Source organism: Cupressus sempervirens, chromosome 10 (assembly GCF_028749045.1).
Source record: "Cupressus sempervirens isolate cs-2001-9-10 chromosome 10, ASM2874904v1, whole genome shotgun sequence".
In the NCBI taxonomy this organism is placed as follows: Eukaryota; Viridiplantae; Streptophyta; class Pinopsida; order Cupressales; family Cupressaceae; genus Cupressus; species Cupressus sempervirens.
This window is the reverse complement of record NC_143127.1, coordinates 365,239,352-365,266,003: the sequence shown is the minus strand read 5'-3', so window position 1 is coordinate 365,266,003 and position 26,652 is coordinate 365,239,352. Positions and strand designations below refer to the sequence as shown.

At 35.0% G+C, this 26,652-nt stretch overlaps 1 protein-coding gene across 2 annotated transcripts in view; it reads left to right on the top strand.

The window, feature by feature from the left end:
* The first annotated feature begins 10,786 nt into the window (after nucleotides 1-10,786).
* LOC149534173 (SNF1-related protein kinase regulatory subunit gamma-1-like) overlaps nucleotides 10,787-26,652 on the top strand; it is a 36,378-nt gene continuing 20,512 nt past the window's right edge. The window contains exons 1-4 of one of the 2 annotated variants that reach the window (XM_089807622.1): nucleotides 10,787-11,116; nucleotides 18,824-18,996; nucleotides 25,550-25,651; nucleotides 26,342-26,617. In XM_089807622.1, coding sequence (XP_089663748.1) covers nucleotides 10,933-11,116; nucleotides 18,824-18,996; nucleotides 25,550-25,651; nucleotides 26,342-26,617 — 735 coding nt within the window. In that variant the 5' untranslated portion in view covers nucleotides 10,787-10,932. The remainder of the gene's footprint in view (nucleotides 11,117-18,823; nucleotides 18,997-25,549; nucleotides 25,652-26,341; nucleotides 26,618-26,652) is intronic. The other variant, XM_089807623.1, reaches the window with a different exon arrangement.

Here is a 26,652-nt window from a genome sequence, read left to right as displayed (position 1 = left end):
TCGTGTGATGTAGGAGCATTGAGATTGGAATTTGTTGACCTATGGTTTGCACAATTGGAGATGTATTCAAGGCATATTGGGGAACCTTTTCCTAAGTGCACATAAAGATTAGAGTTTTCGTCTTTGAGTTAGAGTTGTTTTGGTGTTTCTTGGTCATGTGTTCCTAATTTACTAGTAGACTTTTGAGATTATTTTCACGAGCTTCGATTTGAGGGAGTTGGCATGTGTGCTCTTGGATTTGGATCATTAGATGATCTGGGGATCTATTCCTAAGGGCACCTCTTTCTATGTTGTTATATGAGTTAGTTATGCTTTGTCAACTTGGGGTCTGTCCTAAGTATTTAATTATTTCATGTATCTAAAATTTGTTTTCAAATTGACTTGTAGCTTGACTTGGGTTTATTTAATGTCTATTATTCTAGGATGACTTGTGGCTTAGTTTAGTATAAGTAGAGTGTCTTATGGATTCTAGAGTCATGATTCATTTAGCATGGAGAAGATGTAGTAGCTGAGAGGAGAAAAGTAGCAAAGCTAGTAGCTAAGTGTGGGCCTGGGAAACAAGAAGGTTGCTTGGTGGCTTGCAAGCACAAGTTTAGATTCTTCTTGGGGTTTCTACCAGATTGTAGTCTTGGCTAGCTAGAAGTTTGGATCTTGCAAGGTCTTGTAGAACTATTAGTGTAATTTCTTTGTATTTGGCCATAACTCAGAAGGCCTTATATCTAGGCACGTTGGATGTAAATCTAATAATTCTATTACGAGAATTGGTAATTTTTTGGATCTAAATCTCTGTGTTATTATTTATATTCCATTGTATGATTATTTGTTGGGAGCTTGGACATCTCCTTTGGGGATTATCCTGTCTTATACTGTGTCACTCTCTCTTTGATATCTCATTAATATGTCAAGCTCTAGGTATATATTTTCCAACATACTCTAACACCATGAGTCTATTGTGTGGTCTCTCTCTATCCTCTATGTTATATGTGTCATTGGTGTAGAAAACACTATGTCCTTTGTGATAGGAATAACTAGACTATAAATCATGCATAGCATAATTTTCCTAACCAAGGGCATTTGCCCATGTAGTATGGCTATTAGGTTGATATGATCTCTCTATGCATGAGAATGTCCTCATTGACCTATGTTGTATCTTTGATAGTTGTCTATATCCTCTATCTTTTTTCCTATTTGTGGTGTCAATATCAATCCTCAAACAATAGTTGTTAGATCCAATAGACATCCTCAAGGTCATTCTCATCTCTCCTGATGGAAGAAGAAAGGTGCATGTGTCCTTGACTCACATCTCCATAAATTGTAGAAGAATTTGTCTGTAGTGCCAAAGACATGGCAAGTGGCACACTCAATGCAGTCCTACATCTCTCATGAGATGGACATCTCACAATTGAAGCATGACATATCAATCATGGACATATATCATGATCCTAATAATATGATTCTCTTTATGTATTGATATATCCTACAATATCAACACATTTCATCGGTACATCATTCTAAAATAGTCTATTGGGTCTAGGTCAAGATCCCTAGTCTAGGTTGACTTCTTGGATCTTGGTTGAGATTCTTGGTCTAGGTCAACATGGTGGGTCTAGGTTAATTTCACGAGTTCCTAGCACGAACAATATCCTAATATTTTTACGATACTATTCTATGTCCACTATGGAAACACGTGATCCTGTACAGAAATGAGAACAAGAATCAAGGAATATCCCATTGAGAGGCACTCCTTGCTCCACTTTCCTCCATAGAATCTCCATCCTTACCAGTGCTAGTGGCTCATTTCTCAATATCTTCTTCTTTTCTCCTTTAAAAAAATGCAACAAAAGGTGAATGAACTTCTAAAAAGGTAAGTGTTCATTATATTCTACTTTTTATGTTACCTTTTGACATAAATGATAACTTTTATATCTATGCATTAATAATAATATTTACTTATTCCATCATAACTTGATCTTGAAGCTTTGATTTTCACATGCTAATAAGAATTAGAATTGTGACTTAGTAACCTAGCTCTCCAAGTGACTTTTGAGATGTTTCAAGTTCATCTTGGAATATTTTGAAATCCATTTGTCATCATTTTTTATTTATAGTTTGCCACAGTAAACATGACTCCCCATTTCACCTTCCTAAATAAGAAAGCCAAAATAGGGGAGGCATATAGCTACCCAAAAAACTCAAAATCATTCCTTAGTAAGTCCTAAGGGCCCATTTGGTTGGAGGAATTGTTGAATACAACAATCAGTTATGCTAAAATAAGCTCACTTCTATAATTCATGCGTTCTTTAAGTAATCTATGGGATATTAGTTGAACCTGTTTGGTTGACCTGGAAGATGATTGGGAAGAAGCATTTTTTTTTGGTTCCAAAAATTGGAATTGTAATTGGAAACTCCCAATAGTAATTTATTCCTCAGCAAACTCCCTGAACTCTTTCTCATCTTCAAAGTCTACGTCTAGCAATGACCCGACAAAAGTGTGTGTTCACTCTATGTTCTCATGGATTGAAAACACACCCTCCTCCACAACTTTCGAAATCCAATACCCATTCCCATCTACACATACAACCATGACTCCCCTCTTTCCCCTCCTGCTCGACCTAGTAGCACTCCAATCCTCGACAAAGGAAGGTGCTAATGTTGAGCTCCCTGTCATCATTTCTAGTGGCACACTTGATAGTCTTTTAAGCAATCTAGGCCTCTTTGTCATTACAAGCCTTGGCTTGGGTGACATCCATGAGACATCGATTACATCGTCAATAGATCTGACATCACTATGCTCTCACCCTTTGCCACTTTCTATTTTGGAAATTCATCCATGAGCTCCCACAACATGTCATCGTCGATTAGAAAGTCCATGTCTTGAGAAACCACGTCTCTTGCAAACATAGTATTTTTCCCCTTCAAATTTTTTCTAATGCAACTGGGGTGGGACCCAACGACATACCAAATTTGGTTTGAAAAAATGGAATAGGAATTGGTTATTCCCATTCCACCTTTTAAGTGGGAAGTCCGACATGCCCATTTTGGGCTTAAGTTAGAATTAATAAATTCAAATTCTACTTTTCATTTTTACAAACAAACATTGAATTTCCATTTTCTCGCATTTGGATTTTCCTATTCGCATCCAATTCCTTCTACCAAATGGGCCCTAAGTGATTGATGATTATGGATAACATGTGGTTTTGCAAGGAAATACTAGTTTCTCACATGATCTATGTGTTGTGGACTTTTCTATATCCTTATTTCATTTACTAATGTTCTTCTTACTTTAGCTTGCATATACACCTATTACCATATACTAGACTAAAGTGGGGTATAAACGTAATGTCCTCAATTAGAAGAACTTCAATCTAGTGATCATTTATCTCCTCTTTGGTGTATTTGCATAGCACAATTACACTTTGCACACACTTGGTTTAATTTCCCTCTCTCTTTCCTAGGATAAATTAAGGTGGGATCTAACACATCCTCCTTGATTTACCTTTCTTTCTTGTGAACAAATTGAGGTAGGACCTAACTCCTACATGTCCTCTTCTTTTATCACTTTAACCCTATTTCACACTATTCACTTATTTGTCTAGAAAATCTTGACCCAAACTATACAGTTTAGATCTTGAGGGATCCCATGCACTTGGGACCTTGTATGATGGAGGACGAGGTCATCCCCTACTCTATGAGTGAGGGAAAGGTCATCCCCTACCTATGGTTAAGGGAGAGGGCATCCTCTACTTAGGGTAGAGGGAAAGGTCATCCTTTACACAAAGCACTAGAATTGGGGGATCTTAGACCTATTTCAAATTTGGCATATTCATTCCCAATTTAGTTGAATCTTGTATGATTTCATCTCTAAATCACTAGAAAAAACCCTTATTTTTTTTGAAAGAAATTAAGCATGAATGACATTAAAAATAGGTGAGAGCATACTTTGGTAGATATCCAAATTTGACATAGAACAATTGCAAGGTGAAAAGAAAAGGTTTTGTGCTTCATTCATCGAAGCAAAAGGGTTTCAATATTCAATTAATCATTTTAATCAAGAACCACAAATAAATTGAATCAAGCATTCAAGTCATCATGGAGTTGCATACAATTTGTGAAGATGGATAGAGTACTTTATTTGTTGGGGGATTGGCATGGTTTCTATCTTATTTTTAGATCTATGCTTTGTTTCTTCATATTTTCACATTAGCATGCACTCAAGAACATATTGATTGCATTTACATGCTAGGGTTTCACTCTTTAGGATTAGATCTTAGCATGTTACATTATATTTACATAGCACCTTGTAGTCTATATCCTCATTCTAGACTCATGAGAACATCACACACTACATCTCTCTTAATGACCATTCATAGAGGTGGAAATCAATAAAACATGGGGTTGACTAAGGAAAACTCATATATAGCCACCCAAATTCACACTTTTTAGATCTATTGAATTTAGAAGACATTTTTTAGCATATATCCAACATACCAGGTTGAGGTCGAGGTTGTCCCTTACCTTGGCATTTTTAGTGACAATTTTGTTATAGACCTGAGAGTCTTAGATTATAGATTTGTAGATCCCTATGCCAGTTTTAGGCCCAGGTAGAGGTCAAGGTCATCTGATAACTAGGATTAAAGTCAAGGTCAACCTTGACCTTCGAGGTTGTTCCTTACCTACTAAAAACCAAAGACATTCCTAGTTCAAAATTGCCCTAGGTTTAGAGCATAAATCATGTCATTTTTGGTTTCCAATCAAAAGCCAATAAGTTATTTGGCATCTTTCCTACACTTATCATTAAGGTGCATTTGATCCTATCATTATTCTTAATACTTCCTAGATCTAATTTATACATATCTCATATTATACATCACATTTATCTCACATTTGATAACTTGGTAATCAACAAAAGGGGTCATCAAACTTGCAAAGTCAAGTTCCTTCGCTTTTTCCCTTCCTTCTTAGAGGCACTTGTTAGATCTAATTTATGGGTAAGGATTCCCCTCTTACTTGATTCCACATGTAATGGGGATGTGGGACCATTCACCCCATTATAAGAATATTATTCCAGATCTTAGAAATCAAAGGGAGATTATGAGAGTTCAATTACTTGTGAAAGTTGCTATTGTTAAGGTACAACTCTTGCATAGCATTGCACCAATAAGTCATACCCACCTCTGAGTTCCAACCTACTTTGCCAATCAAGGCTCTATTTTGATTAGTCAATTCTTTACCCCCAAATCACCTATTATTTTAGGCTTGTAGATTGTGTCCCAAATTACCAACGTCATACTTTATTTTTTCTTTCATTCATTTCTAGAGAAAAGACCATTAAATTATTTCCATATTTTCAGCCACCACCTTTGATATTTTGAAGAAAAATAAGAAAAAAACAAGGAAACCTTGTAAAGAGGCTTAAAGGAGTTGAAGATAATCCACACTGTTTAACATCTTTTCTTTCTATCCCAGAAGTTTTCTTTGATTTCTTTTAAGGATGGTGTTCCAAAAATTAGGAGCAATTTTCTTAACTATAAGGGATAGACCCAAATAAGTACTAGGTAAATCAGTAGACTGTCATCCCAAGATATCCCTACTTTTGACTTGGAGGTATTGCCCAATGTTGAAGAAGTAAATGCTTATTTTTCCATACTCAACACATTGGATTGAAGCATTGGCATAATCTCTGAGAAGGCCTTTTCATTCCTTTTCCTCAATGACAAGGGATTTTTCAAAGAGGAAAGCATTTTTGACAAATTATTGTAAAACTTGAAGGGGAGCGAGGTAGAAACTTTAATAACTTGTATCCTACCAAACTTCTTTAGATGAAGGAAATTTCTACATAAAACCTTAGCCTCAATAATGAAAAGTTAAGTAGAAAAGGAACTCCCAGCCTTAGACCTTTTCCTATGTGGAAGGAACTTTGAGTAGTCCTACTAGCCATAACTAAGTAATAAACTATCTCAACCTATTAACCAAGACTTTAGAGAAAAAAATATAAATGGTGTTGTAGAGATTAATAGGTCCAAAGCCAACCATAGTTGCTGGATCCTGGACCTTTAGGACAAGAACAAGTGTTATAAGGCTTTCTAAGTGGTTTCTCAATTCTAAATAAATCCTTGGTAACTTTAGTTACATCATACTAGACCAAATCCTAGAATTCTTGGAAGAAAGTGGGGGAAAGCCATTTGACCTAGGGGATTCATAAGCACCCATTACAAAAATTGCTTCTCTTACTTCTTCCTCACTAACTGAGACTAGATATGATGCATTATTTACATCTTGAATAACAATAAGAAGGTGGCAAGGAGGCAAGCCTATATTGCCATGAACTAATTATTTTCTTGATTCGCATAAAGTTATATGAAGAGTTGGGAATCATTTTCTATAATTTTAGCCTTATCGACAATTTCTTCATTCTTATCAACGATCAAGGACTTAACTGTATTACTCTTTTTGTGTTTGTTGGCTAATCTATTGAAAAACATTGACTTTATGTCCCCCTCTTTCAATTATTAGACCCTTGATCACTATTTTTGATAAATTTTATCATTAGCTAGGTTGTCTTTCTACTTCTTTTTGTAATATTCCCCTTCCTTATGGATTGAGTGAGAGAAATTACCCACAACAATAAAATGTTGAAAATGTTCAAGCTTAGAACCAATTTCCTTCTTTTTCTTAGAGATGTCCCCAAAGGAATACCTATTGCATTATTTAACCTCCCTTTTGATAATCTCTAGTTTTTGATATTCTAAATATGACCAAACCTTGTGTCCTACCACCTATATATACAATCCCTAAAGTTAAGGTGGGAGGACTACATAATTTCATACCAAAACAAAAAGAGGGTCTAAGTAAGGTTTATCAGTCCATTGGAGGGGGATGGATGAGTGGTTTAAGGCTATTCTTGGGAGGGCTTTAAGGGAGGTGTTACAACCTAAATCCCATTTGAAAGACACTGAGAACCTATCAAGTTTAACCAGAGTCAAATGAGAGCCTTTCTTGTTGTTAGACCATGTAAAGGGATTTCCTTGTAGTTCTAGGCCAAAAAGATCATTTTTGAGAATAGAGTTTGAGAGATCACCCATGCTATCACTATAATCACTATGATCCTCCCATCTTTTGAGGAGGATGTATCAGGGAATTAAATCTGTTTGCCACCATATAAAAAATGTCTCAACCCTTAGAAATTATGGATATAATTTCTAACCATGCCAAAGCCCTCCTTGCTCTAGTGTTGGGGGCATAAACATTGAAAACAAGCCAAGAAATGTACCAAGGTGAAAGGACACAACCTGATAGTTATGATGAAAAGTAGTGGATTCTCCATCCAATCTACTTGGGTTCCACAGAGTAGAAATTCCTCCAGAGGGACTATCAACTTCATTGTACTAGAAAGGTGTGCCAGAGGATAAGTTGTCAATGATTTTAGTAAAATTATCAAAAGTCATTTTAACTTCTCAAAGAAACAAATTACCAATCTTAAAATATTTAATGTATTATTCTAATACAAATGATTAATTAGGGGTTGATTAAACCCCCCATATTCCATGAAAGGAATGTCATTTTTTACCATGATGAGGGACACCTAGATTCAATTAACAACCATTTGCAATTTCTCTAGCCATTGCCTTATGTTCAAGCTCACATTTAAAGGTCCTTCTCAATGTTAGTCACCACACCAACTTTCTTCCCTTTGGTCTTTTTCTTCCCAACGTACTAGTCTTCCTTCTCAAGCCCTAAAGGTGAGACCAAGACAAACTTACAATCCGAGGAAAGAATCATAGGCTTCATGACTCCAGTAAGGGGGTAATTTATAAACAAGGTTGTAGAAAAAGCCAAATAGGAATGCAATTTTTTAATAGGGGTGACAACCATTGTATCCTTCCATGTCTTTTTTTTCTTTAGGTGTATAAAGTAGAGCGCCATTCTTTCCATAGGGACCAACCAAGATCTTCTTGCAACCTGTTGAAAATATCCTCAGTGGAGGAACCAACTTCACCCTAGGAAAAACTGTTGGTGTAATTAAATACTCACTAATTACACTTACTTAAGCTTACTTAGGATAATGCATTGCATAGTAGTTTGTCATTGACACATCTAGGAGTTTGCACCTCAATTAAGCACATGGTGTAGGAGAATTCCACTCTAGGTGGTGATAGTTGTTATCTCAATCCACCTTTAGTGCACATATCACATTATCATCCTCATCATTGCACATACTTCATTGTATGATGGAGGATGATCCACGTTTGGTGGACATGAGATTTCACCTTGTGTAGGTGATATGTTATCTTCTCCTTATTATTTTCTCTTATCACCATACCTACATAAGGAGGCCTATTATGTACATTTCAATCATGTCCATGAATATACCTGTAAACTATTGATGTTTATTATCAATAATATCATTCTTGCATCTTAAAGCAATAGTCTTGCCAATCTCTTGTGGAAGTTATCTTGGTCTTTCATTTGATCTTGGGGGTGTTGTAGAGTCACCTAAAATGTTAACACAAATAATAGGGGCACATTGAACATCAAGGGTCGAGGTGGAACATTCTTTATTTTGGGGGACCTCACTATCCTCAAGGGAAGTCATAGGAATTGTTACATCTTTCTCCTCAGGAGTCTTTTGGGCTTTAAAGTTTGGGGATTTCATGAGGTTCATGATACTTCCAAGAGTGGGCAATCCTCATGGTTTGAATTGTTTTGAGAAGAATGAGCCCCAAGACATGCATAACTAGACAAGGAAGCTTTTTTGTAAGTAGCCCTCAACCTGCCCTTTGCTAGGAGAGGGAGCCTTCTCCTTCAACTTAGGCTCCTTTAGGGATATAACCATACAATCTATAGAAAAAAATATCATGCTTAGCAAAACATTGACAATATTATGTGGCATTCTCATAAACAATCACATGGGTTCATTTGCTCCACTTCAATTTAGAGTGATAAAAATAGGGAGAGCATTGTTAATTGTTGGACACTCACACATAAATGGGTATAAACTAACCTAGATTAGTCCAAGGTGATAGAATCCTCTGTGGCATAATGCTCAAATGAGTTACCAATCTAACGAAAAATCTTCTCATCCAAAAAATCTAGGGGGAGACACAATAGATGAACCCAAATTGGTGTCATTCGATTAAGCTATGCAAAAGGGTCAAAACCAAGCTTCCACTTGGAGAGAGCTAAAAAGTGCTTACTATAAATCTATGACCTAGAGATGACAAAGGCGAGGTCTTCCTCTATGGTGAACTTGAATAAAAAAAAGCCTCAAGGCATGGCCAAAATATTAACACTACCCTTAAACTTCCAATGAACGTTATCCCAATGTGGAACTATGTCAATGATCAACCAGAAAGATTAAAGTCTCCCAACCATAAACGAGTGTATGGAGGAGACCATCTTGTCCATAATAAAGTCCAGTAAATTGATTTCTTGACCTTGTTCAACTTGAGCAACCTATGAGAGGATGAACTCCAACTCATTATTTGGTTGCCCAACAAAGGCATTTTTCTAGGTCTCATTCGATGCCTCGTTATTAGCTTTGCTCTTATCAAGACTAGGGTTCCCATCTATAGTTTGGGTTGCAATCGACACATTGTCTTGAATACCGTGCAAAGCCTCAGAAACCGAGCACACTTTCCCCTCCATAATAGGTGGAGGGAAATGCTCATGGGGGCAAGACCCTCCTCAAAATCTCTAGCCATGTGCTACAAATTCAAAATCAACAATTAAAAAAAATAAACAAGAGATAGAGTGTAATGTCAAAATATTTCTTATAATTGTTATATACATATTACATAATTTATTTATTTTCTACAACACAAAAGTAATTTATTAAAACATATTAAAAAATAAAAGTAATGTTAAAATATTAAAATAATAAGTTTAAAAACTATCATTTAAATCAACATATATTATTTTAATATTTGTTTAGAAAGATAAAAGCCCTAAAATTTAAAACTTAAATATAATTAATTTTCTTAATATTGTTCTCTTTTTCAATTTTTTTTAGTAACTATCACTAGCTCTCTTCAAAGAAAGTGAAAAATATGAAGGCTCCACATATGCATTTATATCATGGATAGAACTAGGTGAGAAAATTAAAAATCAAATCTGCTTATGATGACATGTCCCTTGATCGTTGATCCTCTATGGATAAGGATATACTCTCATCCTTGATTTGATTCATGCCGGACAAAGCAAGATAAACTTAAAAATACAAGACCCTTATCTTACTCCTCATCATTATTATTATTATTAGTATTATTATTATTATTATAATAGTATTTTATTATCTTCTTACTTCCCCATTAATATTTAACAATTTAATGATATTCTAAAATCCGTATGCTTTGAATATTATTGAAATTCATAAGTATTATACACTATAAAATTTGAAAATCACTTTCTTTAAACACTCTTTTAAAATACATAATTAATGTTTGTAATATATAAAAAATCAACGATTACATCAAATTCTATTGTTAAAATGGAAATAATGGAGGGAAAAAGCGAAAACAAAATAATTTGCAGTTAACTTTCTTCAAAAACAAAATTTTAATCAATAACAAGAATAACAATAAAATTTGAAATCCTGGTGAATTATTTTATGGCAGGACATTACACGGTGTGGGTTAAGCCCATTTGAAAATCTAATAAAAGCATAATTCTGACACTTAAAAATTGTATTTATGATTTAACAAATAAAAAAGTTCAATCTGGGAAAAACCACATGACTCATCACGCCGATGAAACATTATAGATATTTTTCAATCGAGAGTAGTTCTGAGAGATTAATTTTTTTAACGTGCTGCAGAATTGAACTATAGCATTATTTAGTCTCATATCGAAGCTTTGGATCTGGAACCCAAACTGTAATAACACACAATTGGAGCTGCCGTTGTTGCGGAGTTTGATGTTCGGGTTGCTGTGAGAATGGAGAACATTATTTTTAGCCCGCGGCATAGATTAGATGAGGATGCAGAGCGAGAGCTTGGCCGAAGACTAGAAACCCTTTGGGATGAACAAAAGGAGCCTTCCTTGACTGACACCCAGAGACTCAATTCTTGCTTGGAGAAGATTCCTGTGTCAGGCTTTCCTGCACCTCCCAACAAACAAGGTGACCCGCTTCTTCGTGCATTTGTGTCACCTGCCAAATGCTTTTAAATGCTACAACTATGTTCATTTCTCAAAATCGTGTTGCTTAAAGTCTCTTTTGTTCATGTAATTGATGTGTCCAGTTGTTTTCATAGTGGCTACTGTACTGGGTTGTTAACTTATCCGCTTGAATATGGTCTAGTATTGCAAGAGTTCATGGGAAGTTGCCCAATTACTAATTTGAGTCACATTCATTGTAGTTCTATGAGTGATTTGTTCATCTTAAGAAGATTTTGATGTGGGACGTATAGATTGTAGTTCTATGATATGATATATTTGGATTCAGAAGTGGAGTTGACCTAGTTATGTCTTAGCAATTTGTGTAGTCCAGGGTAGACGGATTGATAATTTTTGGCTTCTGAGGTCCATACCATCTAGTGTATTCGTAATTGTTGCAGTTCGACAATCAAGGACTCAATAACGGGCAAATGACTGTGGCAGCTTACGGAACTCAAATGAGGTTAAAATTAGATTTGCAGATAACAGTCGAGATCTTATTCAAAACCCGTTAATGCTTATTAGCGTAAGTCATCGTTACAAGCTAGTAAGACTTAAACAAACTGCTACAAACCATCATAGAACTTAAGAAAACAACAAACCTCTGCAGTGACCAATGAACACTGGAAAACAAAAATGTTGCTAACAGACATCACCTTCGCTCCTTCTACATTGAAATTCTTCTAAGTTATATATGACTCTCTATGAATCCCTAAAGCACCTCCAGAGTGAGCTCCTTTAAACGAGCTTGGTATCTTTTTAAACGAGCTGATTCCTAAAATAACAGTTGGTTACCATACTTCAGTCTTCTCAATTAAAATGCCAACAAATCAGTCTTTTGTGGAAGCTAGCCTTAAAGCCTCTGAAAATAGAGATTTTGTGCAAGGAAACAAATGGCTGCCACATCACTACTGCAAAGAGAAGCCAAAAATAGAGTTTTGTTAAATTTTCCCCTGCATTACACACCACAATTTGAAATAAAAGTTTATGAGTTGAAGACTCATGAACCAGAATTCCCTCTTTGGCCATTTTTGATTGCTTCACCAAGTAGCTTCCTCTATCGTTCCATCTTTCCATTTCACCAAGTATTCTTTGTACTCTTTGTTCCATGTTCTTTGATTGTTCAGGAATCAATTACAGCTTCAAATTCTTCCTTCTCTTTCGCAGGCAATTGCTCCAGCCATTCCCTTTGTTATCTTGATCTGATTCTTCATGATAATCAGATAAAACAATAAATCTGCAACATTGAAAATCAGAGAAATATCAATACCTTCTCGAAATTCAACTTCATACACATTAGCCAACAAATTTCTCAAGACCCTGCATGGTCCAATCTTCTTCCTTTTAAAATAATTATATGTCCCTTGAGGAAAGCTCTCCTTTCTTAGATACACTATCTGAGTTCCCCAATCCAAAGTTCTTCTTCTATTGCTATCATTGTATTCCTTATGTCTTTGTGTACTCTTCTCCACATTCTTTCCAACTTCTTGCTACAATTGATATACTTGTTTTGCAAAATCTTCAGCTGTTGCACTTTTTTCGCTAACTGCGGCAGTATTTCTCAGAGTATCTACCAGCCCTGAAAAGGAGTCTTTATGGCACTTCTATTAATTGACTTGTTGTAAGCAAATTCTTCTTGTGCTAAGAGTAAATCTTATTGGATAGGTCCCTTTCCAGCTAAGCATCTTAAACATTTCCCAGACTCCTTTGGGCTTCCATTTGTGGGTGATAGCCTGAACTAGAATTTAGCTTAGTACCTACCTTTGTCTCAATGTTCTTTATAAGTGACATACAAACTTAGTATCATGATCTGAAACTATACTTTCTGGTAAACCATGAAGCCTCACTATCTCCTTGAAGAATATATATTTTTCACCTTTGAAAAGCAAATCTTCTTGAACAAAATACTCCGACCATGGGATTCTATGTTGACCCATTGGGTGTTCACATGCAGCAACGCCTCTTTGAAATCTGTATCTTCTTCCTCTTTGAAATCTGTATCATCTTCATATAGATCTTTGATTGCTTCAAATTCAGTAACTTCAATTTTTATTTCAGCCAACACAAACTTTCTTCTACTCAAAGCATCTGCTACTTGATTTATCTTCCTGCTCATATGTTTTAAGACAGAAGAATAACATTGTAAACATTTGAGCGCTTTCAAGTGCCTATGATTGAGCTTACCTTGGCTGTTAGTGTATTGTAGAGCATGATGATTACTTTATAAGACAAACTCCTTAGGTAGCAAATAATGTTTCCATTTCTTTGGTGCCTGAATAAGTGTAGAATTCTTGATCATAAACTGAATATTTTCTTTTGCCTTCATTTAACTTTTTGCTGAATGGGTCTTCCCGCTTGTCTTAGTACCCCTCCAATGGCTGTGCTTGTTGCATCACAATCTTCCTGAGACTCTTTTTAGAATTCTGGTAAGGCCAATATATGTTGGGCTGTCATCTTTTTCTTGAGAAGCTGAAAGCTCTTTTCTGCAGCTTCTGTCCATTGGAAATCAGTACCTTTTCCTTTCACAGTTTCAGACTGTCAGTACTAGGGCCACAAATCCTGCTGAAATTTCTTATAGAAACTAGCTAAGCCATGGGAAAAACTTGCTTCAAATTTGCTTCAAGGTGATGGCCACTCTATGTGGTTCATTTTTAGTCCTTTTTGAGAGATCGCAAAGCCCAAATATACCAATCCCTACTCCATAAAACTACATTTCTTCAAGTTAATCAACCTTTGCCAAACCAATTTCAAGTGTTTCATATGCTCTTCATTTTTTTTACTAAAATCAGAATATCATCAAGGTAAATGATCACAAACTTACCGAGATATGACTTAATTACTTTGTCAATCAATCTCATAAATGTACTTGGCACATTGGTTAGTCCAAATGACTTGATCAACCATTCTTACAACCCTTCCTTGGTCTTGAATGTTTTCCATTCATCACCTTCCCTTGATCGAATCTGATGATAGCCACTTTTCAAATCAATCTCTGTGAAATACCTTGGCTCAAACAAATTGTTAGGTCACATCACTGGCAATGGAACCAATACAAATTGTTAGGTCATCCATCACTGGCAATGGAACCAATATTTGGTTGTGATTTTATTTGTAGATTGAGAATATAATTGCACTTTTTCCCTAAAATTCTGTATGTTTTTGTAGTGAAACAAATATAGTACTTAATACTATAATTAACATAATTAGCAATATGTTATCCAAAAGAGATATGTACACACCATAACCTATAAGAATTATAAAGGAGAAGCCTAAAATGGTAACCCAACTGCATAAATCTGTCCTTATCACCAATTCCGTGTATTCTATTCTTAATATATTTTATCATCAAGGGTTCAAAAACTTATCCGAATCTTGAGCACTTGGAATGGTCATTTTCATTCCAAGATGATTTTAGTGGTCTTGGCCTTTATAGCTATGGCACATCTAGGAGGAACTAGTTCTTATTCAAAACTGAACAGGTCCTCCAGATTATTACGTCAACATCTACACAGCATGTGCTAGAGGTTATTCAATATGTATACGACACTCTAGAGTACGAGATCAATATGTACAGCAGCCCTGGTCAGAGAAATCCCTAGTATGTAGTGTACCCCGAGTTGTAGAAACTGTGCGCCCCTTCTCTAAGTGCTCGTAGCCCACCAAGCCATCTTCTTTTTCCATGGCTGACCTCCATGCCCCTTCCAAGTCTTACATGGATGCTTTATATAAACTTTAAAGGGGTGGTTTCCAAACTATCCCACCCTTTTGAAAAGTTTTCTATTAATAACGATTCAAATAAATAATTATTCTTCTCCCTTCTAAAGTTTTTCATTTTGTATAAATATTCTTTGTTAATCTTTTCTTTAACCTAAGGATCATAATATCCTTTATTCTTATCTCCCTTTTAGTTTTAAAGGGTTCTCTTGGGTAAAAAGTCACACAATAAAGAGTCTGTCTACATTCACCATTCTCCACTCTTTTTTGAGCCTAATACTGTTGGAACATGCTGGAGCAGTAGATGCACTCATGCTTTCTTTGCTCAACCCCTTATCTTATAATATCTGAACTTGTCATTTTGTTTCTTCATTTTCCTCTTGGGTCATCCTATAGACAGCATTTAGGTGAATTTGCCCCAGGAATCAGATCTACTTAATGACCAATGCTTCTCTTTGGAGAGAGAGCTTCTGACAAGACATATGACATGACTTCGGCATTTTCTTCAAGTAATTATTGAGCTTCCACAGGATTTTCTTCTTCCTTATCTGCTGCTCCTCCCTTCACTGCAAACTTAGAAGTAATAGCAAAACGTATCTTTTCATCCTGTACTTTGAAAATTTCCTTCCCTGAAATTAGACATACCTTTTGTTCCTAGTGTGCTTCTTCCTCTCTATCCTTGAGTGGTTGTAAGATATATTTCTTGCTATCCTTGGTGATAGTATGTGTGTTCTTCTATCTTTATGAATAGCTTTCCCATCATATTGCCATGCCCTTCCAAGTAAAATGTGACAAGCATCCATATGCATTACATCACACAAGATTTCATCATGCTAAGAACCCAATAAGAAATTTAAAGAAACATTGCTCATTTACCACTAATTGATGCTCTTTCTCATCCATGCTATCTTGTAGGGCCTGTGACAGGGAAAACTTTAAGAAACCCACCATTAGAAAAATATATAAGTTTTTGGCGAATTGAACATTAGTTGAGGGGAAAAAATTAATTTTCTATTGGTGAATTTTTTCTTTGAAGTAGGAATTTTGTTAATTTTATTGGCAATTTTTTTTCAATTGTATGAAAAATCTATAAAATATTGGCAAATCTTTTATTATTGAAGAAAATTGCAGATATAAGTAAACATACCTAGGAACCATGATTTTATTATTATTATATGGAACCTAGTTAATTATCAAAATTGAAGGTTAAATTTAGCCAATTTTTATCATTAAGTTTCCCTCCAAATTGTTGAATGGTGGTTTAAGGGAAGAACCCCTACTATTTATAATTGTTGGATGATCCTAAATTAATGGCCTAAATTCTATTTTGGGCCAAACTCCTAAAATATACTAGGTTTTAAAGAAAGTCCCCAAAATAAAGATAGGTATCCCCAATCAAATCTATTTTGGGCCAAAGTGAGAAAGGATAAAAAGTTTCATGAAAAGTCTTAGGAATAGTGATATGTGCCAGATCTACTACTTAACCTTTAACCTAACTTAAATTCTTACTAAATGTTGGCAAATGTGACCATAGATTAAGACAAGCCTTGGAAATTGTAGGCAAATATACTTAATTTACTGCGTAGAAAAATTAGATTCCATTGATGAAGTCATCACTAAAATATAAATACTTTTGTATTATTATTGGTGACCTAGCTAAGCATGGGACCCAATTTTCATAAAGCGCAAGCAACATGACCACCCCAAAAATGCATAAAAAAGGCCAAATTTGGGGTCCCTAATGAGTGAGATTAGCCAATTGGCAAATATTAGCCACTAAAGTTATCCTTGGCCTGTGATGTTGAGTCTTTTCAATCTCAACTTTTTTACCATTTCTGAAGATACCAAATTATCAGTATTTCCGCTATCCACCACAGTTCTGCAACATTTACCTTAAGACATACAAATAGTTAGAAATAGAGTACATCTTTGTGTTAGTTCAAGTTCTTCCTTCTCTGTCTCCATCACAATGGGCTTCTCCATGTTTGTGCTCTACTGTGTATATTGATGGTGGTCCTTCATCAACTTCAGCACATAGTTGAATGATTCTCAGGACATTCAAAAGCTCTATGACTTTCCTCAACACACTGATAATAGGTGAATCTCCTCTCTCACTTCTCCCAAAAACTCCTCTTCTTCTGAAGCTACTTCCTCTATCTCCAATATCTGGAGTACATTTTTTCATTGTGAGAAGCACTTGAATCCCTTTCTTACTCTGTTATCTTTTATCTTCAACGAATTGAGCCCTTTTCCTTGACAATCTTCCTCTTCCCTGGGAGCTAGTTGATTGTCTTCTAGATGATTTCTGTTCTTCCCTAAAGGCATATTGGTAGCTTCTTTGAGAAATATAAAGTTCACAAACTAATTTCACCTTTGTACATTTTATCACAGTCCATTTACATACCTTACTATTTTTTCTGGATCATCTTCTCTGTGTCGAGCTCTTATGGTGAGTTTACAGAACTCTTATTGTAATCCTTTGCATCCAACTCCCACTGTTTCAAATTCTGCAATTTATTGAATAATCTGAAAGTAAGATTATGACTTTTAGTTGAAACCATCTTATTTTAACTATTAATCTTTTCCTTCTTTTTCCTCTGCCTTTTAGTTTGTACATAGTTTTACCATATGGCTGCATGACCCTTTAACCTAATGCTTGCAAGGCTTACCTTTTTCAACTTTTCTGTTGATCCATAATCAAAATATCTTTCCATATCTGTAATCCAGTCTACAATTTCTTCACCGTTGAAGCTCCCATTGTAATAGGGTGTATCTAACTTTGGTATATTCCCGATCTTTGTCATGGCTTTAAGAAGTCTGGTTTTGGCAGCATTCTCCACTTCCTCACGGCCTTGAGTTTCTTAGCTCATTTTTCCTTCTTCATCACTTGTATCTTCAAGATGAACTCCCCTCCTTTGGGCAGTCTCTATTGTAGCTAACCTCACTGGCACCTCTCTTATTCCTTGAGCTAACTTTGCAGTTCTGGATACTTCACCTCTTCCGTGCTGTCTACAAGCACTGCACCTGAAGTCCATTTGTATGGACTATTTCTTCAAACACCTAGCAGAAATTTCCCATCCAAGGAAGTAAACCTTTTGCTCTGATACCATTTTTGATGCAGTCTGACAGTTAAGGACCCAATGAAGGGCGATTGACTGTGGCAGCTTACAGAATGGAAATGAGGATAAAATTAGATTTGCAGATAACAACCATGACCTTAGTCAAAAGCAGAAAATTTTAATTAGCTGAAGTCACCAGTACAAGCTAGTAAGACTTAAACAGATAGCGACAAATTAACACACAACTAATGTGAGGGAACAATACTCATCTACAGTGACCAAGAACAGTGGAAAACAAAAATGTTGCTCACAGAAATCACTACTCCTCCTTAGAAGATCATCTGAGTTTTATATGTCTCTACAGCACGATCCATTTAAATGAGCATGGCATCTTTTTAAATGAACCGATTCTTAAACTCACAGTTGGTTACCGTCCTACACTAGTTGCCCCAATCACAATGCCAACAAATCAGTCTTTTATGGAAGCTAGTCTGGTTGCCTCTAAAAGCAGAGACATTTTTGGAAGGAAATAAATGGTGGCCACCCCACTATTGCAAATAGAAGCCAAATAGAGAGTTAAACCATGATTTTCCCTGCATCAGTTACTGAGAGAAAATTTTAATGACATTTTCTCATTGAAGGAGGTAACGCGGACTCTTCAAGTCTTGGTTTACCAGGCAAATCTACTAGGGTTGTGCTACTTTCACTTGGAGCAGGGGAACATTTTCAGTTTCTCTCTATACTTTCTTCAATATTTTGGTCCCTTAGGCTTATTGCTCAAACATACACATGTGGACTGGTTTACATCTGCTTTCAGAAGATAAATTTATGCACTAGAGATCACACTAGGTTTGACCATAGTATGGTTTTTACTCACAAGGTTTTGTGTTTTGGTTCAGTGGTAGAGATCAATTCAGATGCCAGTCTTGCTGAAGTGGTCGAATTGCTTGCCAAGAACAAGATATTGAGTGCACCAGTAAGGGATATAAATGCGCCAGATGATGCAACGTGGATTGACAAGTATATTGGGATTGTTGAGTTTGCAGGAATCTCTGTGTGGTTACTTCAACAGGTGCGCTTTACTCTCATAAATTTATTAGCTGTTCAATAATTCAAGTGAAACACCTATAAGGCCCATGACTTGGGTCACTATTCAGTATTCTCCTTACAGCATACTTGGTATAATGGAAAAGAATATTTTTGTTAGAATTCTGAGGGCCTTCTCTGTTAATTCCAAGGGGTTTGAACTTGTGACCACTATTTAGAAAAATATAACATGATTCTGGGATTTATGCAATGCAATGTAAAATTGGACTGTGTGTTACACCTTGATAAGGCCTAATTTTGGAGAACAGAAAAGCCTGACATACTCTGAATGTTATATGTTGCTTTTGTTGGATGGGCATAATCATTTTGGTAGAACTTCCACTGAGGACTACTTCTGCTGTAACCACCTGACCTTTTCACTATTTCACATGATTTTACTTTGTGGAGAAAACTTGGCACTGGCAGCCAGTAGCTTATGCTTGTGTATCTTTACATTGAGTGGGCTTTTGAATTACCACTCAAATTTCTTCTCAAGTATTTAAGTTTTAAAACTATGGGAATAAATTTGTGATTTCATATGAAATGCTGCATAGAACCAAGGAACTAGATCTACAATACTCAGAGTTCTCAAGTTGATTTGTGATGGTGGGACCTATTTGGTCTGTGAGAGCAACTGATGCATTTGCAAGGTTTTTTTAAGTTTAACTTTAAATACAAGGCAGCGATTCCCATTATGGAAAATGCCCCCTAAAATAGAAACATTTACCTAAATAAAGGTCTTAGCATATTATTCTCAACCATTGGGAATCTGACTTAGGTTTAGACATCTGTGAATGAAAAAGAATCATGATTATTTAAACTCAAACTTCTAAAGCTTTGTTTATCAGCTATTAACTGCTCCTGTAAATGGATAGTGCTATTTAAATTCACCTAGGCATTAAAGATTCTATTATCCATATTTTTAAAGTCAAAGAGACTAAAATGCAAACCTATGAAAGAGGATCCTTCTACTTTGAGACTGGTCTCATTGGAATTGAAAAAAACAGCTATAGGAATAATCTTGTTTCTGCTAATGGATAATGTTGTTTCTGCTTTTCCTGGGCACCGTTTGGTGTTCCCACTGTTGGCTGGCCTCTCTTGTTGTGCTCTGGTAGTCCCTTTGACCCTCTTTGGTGGTCTCTTGTTAGACATTAATAAAGTTATCTTATCTTATCTAGTTTTACCTTAAGACTGGTCTCGTTGAAAATGAAAAAAATTAAAAAACAGCTATAGGAATAATCTTTTCCTGCAAAGCGGAAGTCCTCCATTTTTTTGCCCAGACTTTGAGTGGCTGATATTTTACTCCATATACTCAAGGATTCTAATTTCCACATGACACCTCGCATGACCTTTATTTATGTTTGGAGATTCCCACAAATAACTTTGATTAAAACTGCAAATCCTTAGCTGCTGGGAAAAATGAGGAATCCATGAAAACATTTTAGTGGAAAAAGCTCCCAATTATTTTTTAGTGGGACTTGATGAGAAATCCTCAGTTATTTTCCTTCACAGGACTCCAGCCTTAAAGAAAAGGCTAATATTTCTAATATGACAAGGCTTTTATGTGAAACTTGATCACGATGCTTAAAATTTTCCAGCAGAGATGAACTTTATGTAAGGTTCAAACTTCATTTTTGTTGATTTACAAATGAGGTTGATGAAAATAGAGCCAAATTGAATTACATTTCTTGGATGCCTGGAAAGGATCTGGAGTGTTGAATACAGTTTTCTCAAAATTCTGGATGTCAAAGAGAAAGGGTGGTAGCTCAAATTAATCAAATTAACAATGGCAGATTACAATCAATGCAGAATAGAGCAGAAAGAAATTATACTATTCTCAAGGATGAAAAAGAGGTGAATGGGATCTAATGTATAGCAAGAGAGTAGATAATCAAGACTTAAAAAGAAGCTCTAACAAACCAAAACAGAAAACCTAAAACTTAAAACTAGAAAACAACAAAAGCAAAAATAGAACAAATGGTGAATCCATAGAGGCATTTTCTATATAGGTCGGAAAAACATTAAGACCATAAAAGTTCTATACAAGTTGGCATATACAAAATCTGTGTAATATGTAATTTGTTTTTGAAAGAGCCTCCCTGTTGAAAATAACCCTTGCCAGAGAAGGTTGTGGGTGCTTGATATGCACAGTTAGTAGAGCAGGTTGGAATTGATAATTAGGAGTAAAAGAAACTCTAGTAAACCAATATAAAGAATATAGAACTTGAAAGCAACGAATCCGAAAATAGAATAAAGAGTGAATTCCTGGTTTGAGGAGGTGTCTGGGAATTCAGTTTGTGAAATTCTATCTCGAGTATCTATCACAAAATGAGATGGTGTATACAAAATAGTAATTTGATTAAGGCTTAGTTGAAGGACCTTCCTTTTGAGTACTTAGCACTAAGATGTGTTTTAATTTAAATTTTTTATAGATTTTTTAAATAAACTTTCTTTATAAGGTTAAGAGTTCATTGCCCTTAAAACAAAATAATATAATGCAATTAGTCATTTCATATCAGTTCCTCCTAAGGGCGATGCATTGAAATCTATTGCATGAGAAAATATTCCTGTATTTGTTAACAAGATATCCACTTGCATAGGGAGGAGATTATCCTTTTGTGTTTGGAAAATGCTAGCTTTCTATATACCCGAAGGAACATATTTTATAGCTTAAACTATTTCGTCAATGGCCATGTAATTAAAAGAAGATAGAATGCATTAATTTTTTTAAAAAGTTAATATCCCTGTAGTTTAGTTGGGATCAAATGTAGAGCAAACTACTATCCATAGTCAAAGAAGATTCAAATGTTGCTGTAGTGCCTACCCCTAGTTTACTTTTCAATTATTATTATCGAACTCTTTTAGGCTAGCTTTATGATTATGCTTGATGATCAATGACATTGTTTTCAGATTGTTGGATATTGTTTCATATTCAGTTGATATATATATATATATGTTCATGTAGTGACTTTCAGTTATTTAATGATGTTAGTTAGATGAATGATTTATATGCGTTTTCTATGGATTACTTACCCCATACTTGCATGTGTGTGTATTTTTTTTATGTTTGACGTTTTTGATGTGGTTGAGGGAGTCGTAGTCATCTGCTAGTTGAGATCTACATGATGCACGGCTTCTTGCCATTGCCTATTTAGTTTAGAATATATGTGTTTGTACATGCGTGAATTTTATGCAAATTGCAAGTACTGGGTATCAACTTCCCCTAATTGCTAGGATGAGCATACCCTATCGCAATATCTCAAATGTAAGAGAGGGGAGATAATTCTCGAGTCTGAATCCTATCCTTAAACCATTTGTCCTAAAAAGTAGGGCAAGTATTTGAGATGTTTACCCTTCCGAATTCTTCATATGACGTAAATTCTTGATTATAAGCCTTGAGTTTGATCTGGGTTTTCATAGTTCGTCTTGTGGGTTAATGGTGATTTTTCTATTAATTAAATCAAAATAGAAGAATATGTAATGATTTAATTTAATGAAAAATTATTAAGATAATTTAAATATTTAATTATATTTAATTAATTAAGAAATTAACTAAATAAAAGAATTAAATTTAAAGATAAAGTTATAGTTCTTATTTTGGAGTGTAATATGTTTATTTAATTAAATAATAATATATTTAGAAGATCATTTTTAAATAAATGCTAAATATTATTATTACTTAATAAATGTTTTTATCAAAAACGCTTCGAAAATTAATTAAAGAGAGAGAGAAATTAATTGAATAAGAATATTTTAAATCGCAAAAAGTGTGCATGAACATTTAAAAAGTAATAAAATGTTAAAAAGATATTGATCAATGAGTTCTCTCTCGTGATTGCACAATCAGAGCCCCAAATTTAGGGGAGAACTCATTATTAGAGATTGGGAGTTCATTTTTCAATTACCGAGTTTCGAAGGAGCAATTTTTCGGGAAGAAGGGTTTCAGAAAAAAGAGGTTTTCTTGTGTGCTTTGTGCGTTGTGTATTAGCATCAGATTCAGGTAGAATCTTGTGGTTTATTCGCATAGTGCTTTCTGTTCTTCGAATTTCCTGTCTTCATCGTGTCTGATAAATCTGTTTTCAGAGTTTTATTTAAGATGAATCTTTTGTTGTGAATTTTATTGTTATTCGTATTGCATTTATCTGTATATAAGAATTGAGAAATTAGAAACCCTCGTTCTGTAAATTAAATAGTTAGATATTTTAATCAGGAAGGGTTTTGGGAAGAAATTGAATTTTTAGAATGCAAAATTGATTGGTTTGATGGGTTTCCTTTATCAGATTAAATTTGTAAGTTTTATTTAAAAAATAATAATTTTATAGGGGGCATTTTGATATTTTAAAAAATTAAATAGGGGTGGGTGGGGGCCACCAACCCCCCACCCACCATGTTGCTACCGACAGCAGACAGTCGCTGCTGCACATAGCAACAGTACACAGTACAGTTGCTGCGGCAGAACCATTCAAGTAGGCCGATGGGCCTTAAAAAAATGCTGAGATTATTTTTTTATTTTTTATTTAATTTAAATTTTATTTATTTAAAGTTGAAGTTATTTAAAAATATAGCTAAATAAAATTTATATTTAATTAAAATTTAATTATTAATATGTTTTATTAATAATTTTCTTTAATTATTAAAGTATGATAATTTTATTAATTGTTTTCATTAAAATATTTGATATTAACAATTAATTTAATTAATTTGTTGATGGGACGTCAGAAAGGAAATTGATTATTATTCTTTTTAAAATTTAATATTGTTAAATAATTGCTAACTAATTATTTATTAATTATTATTTAAATTTAAGATCTATATAGAGATGATGTTTGTTTTGTGAGTTAATGATAATTTTGCATTTTGTTTTAAAATGGGAAATGAGTTAAATTGTAAGGGGAAAATTGTAAACCTCATCAGTTCGAAAACTTACATTGAAATGAAAACTCGAACCTTACTGTTAATTCAAACTGTGTGTTTTCAAAATCAAACAAAACTATGAAACTACACTACTTGTTGTATGCTTTCTTGTATGTCGGGTTTGGGGTTGACTTAGAGTGTTGACCAGTTTTAGGATGTCTACCAGAGGCCGGGAGTTATTGTTTTGATGATTATATATGATGTCATGATTTGGTTTATATGTACTTTCTTGGTCAGTCCTATTAGGATGATTGTATCAGTGATGCTTGTATTTTGACCAAGTGATTTCGGTACTTGTCAGTTGCTTGTTTAGAGAACTGATGTATGGTATTTGGTCTTTTGAGATTTTTTTAGGGTAGGTTATCTGTATGTTATGTTGGGAAATGGCTTACAATGGAGGCCGAGGTCCTAAGGAGGCTGACAGGTAACCCATTGTAGGTAATTTTAATAAGTGAAACCACTACATTAAATGAGAGTAAAATGAATTAATAAGAGTCTTTGTCTTTCCTCGCCTATGCCTCTAGTGTTAGTACAGGCTCGGACGGGAGTAGAGAGAACGCTTGGTTGCGACCATGCATCGTTAGTATGCCTTGTCCATACGAGAGGGTACTAGTGTTGCATAGAGTCACTAGGGGGCTGGAGGATTAAAAGACTAACTGGGTAATCTTAGAGTTGGCTTGTGTGATGACACTTGCCCACTAGCATAATAGATTCCCTACGTGTCTTTATAGCCTCTGGGTTTAGATGTCGTTTATATCTTGGTACTTTTGAGTTAGATTGCTTTTAAGTTTTCCTTGACTTAAGATGTTGGATTTGACTTTTGAGTTTGATATCCTGTTTGGGACTTGAGACTATCTCCTTGGTGTAGTGGGACTGGACCTTTTTTGGGTTACCACGAGGTCAGGTGGTAGTACTTTTTACTTTTACCATTGAGATCCGTCAGTTCGATGCCATGGCTGGAGTTCCTTGTTCTGCATTTCCTTTCATTCTATCTTTGTGTACTATGATGGATGGTTATACTTATTGTATTGTATTTTAATTTCATGGATCTTAAAGAGATGATGTAATCTATTTTATGATGTATATTCTTTCAACCTTTCATACCCTGTGACATGTACAGTGGATGATTGTGCATTCTAATTATTGCCAAGTGGCATTTGAGACAATTGTATATTATTTAAATGGATTTGAACTTATAGTTAATCTTTAATGTGGATGTGTTATATATTGGATTTAATATTAATTAAATTTAAATATGATTCAATGTCATGGGATCCTTAAGGAATGTAATCTGTTTATGTGTTGCTTATGTATGAATGTATATTATTGCTTCTGTTGTTTTATGACTGTTGTTATATGTTATCTTTTAAAAAAAAATGTTTGGCAAACTTAGTAAAAACTTTAGGTTAGTTCTTTTGGATCCCTTGGCAGGGAATTACAGTTGCTAACAATATATATTGAGCATGGAGACTTTTTTTTGTTTTATATGGAATCTCAGCAACGTAGCTAGTTGTATACAAGAAAAATTTGCTATTTCCAATTTTTCTTTTATCCTCATGTTTCTCATAATTAGGTTTGAAACATTATTATTAGAATTCTGAGCCGCTTCAACTTGCTTTCTGCAGTCTCAAGTGTTTGGAATAAACTCAGATCCTAAAGCTGATGCTGCAAAGGGAGGTCACTTCTTTGAAATGTTGACATCCTCAAAATTCTATGGGGAGACAAAGGTTGATCTTCTCGCTAGTTCCTTCCTTTTTAAGTATTAAGAAGAAATGATATAATTTCAGCCATTTGGTAGCATAAATATGCATGTCGGCTTATGTGTCAATGAATCTGTAGTTATAACAGTCAAAATCTCTCATATTGGCTTTCGCTGTATATATGCATTGCCTGTACAGGGTACTGATCCCAGTTAGGTCTGCATATGGGTAGTTCCCAAATGCCCCTCTTCTCTAGTAGGTTTGAGACGAACAATGGACATACCTGGGTCAAACCTTGGTGGGGGCTGGGCTAAGTATTGGGCGAAATTAGGCATCACAGCCCAGATTTAAAAGTAATAATATCAGAATGAAAAACATTTGCAAAAATATAATTTCTCCCAACCTTGACAGGAACTGAACTAATCTATACCTAAACAGAAACCAAACTACTCTAACGACCTACCGACACTAACTAAGATATGGATTTTGAATAAATCATGCCAACTGGTAATATTTTAGCATTATATGTACAGCCATATAGAACCTGGGTAATTTTATTTTTTGTCGAACTGCCATACCCAAACCTGAACTGGAACTGGTAACTTAGGTAACCGTAAAAGTACAGGATTGCTTCTTAACATTCCTGATTTTTCTATGGCTTGAGGAACACATTTGTACTAAAAAGTAAAAACTAATGATGGGGTATTACCTTTGCAGGTCAAAGACATATCAGGATCCTTCCGTTGGGCTCCATTCCTACCTGTACAGCCATCTGACTCATTTTTAACAATGCTTCTCTTGCTTTCGAAATATAGGATGAAGAGTCTCCCTGTGGTTGACATAGGCGAGGGAAAGATTGAAAAAATTGTTACACAGTCTGCTGTAGTGCATATGCTTTCTAAGTGTGTCGGACTTCCTTGGTTTGAGACCTGGGGAAACAACACACTTTCAGAACTTGGCCTTCCAGTAATGAAACCAGATCAAATGGTCAAGGTATGCTCTTTGTGCTAATCACAGTTCCATTCTGG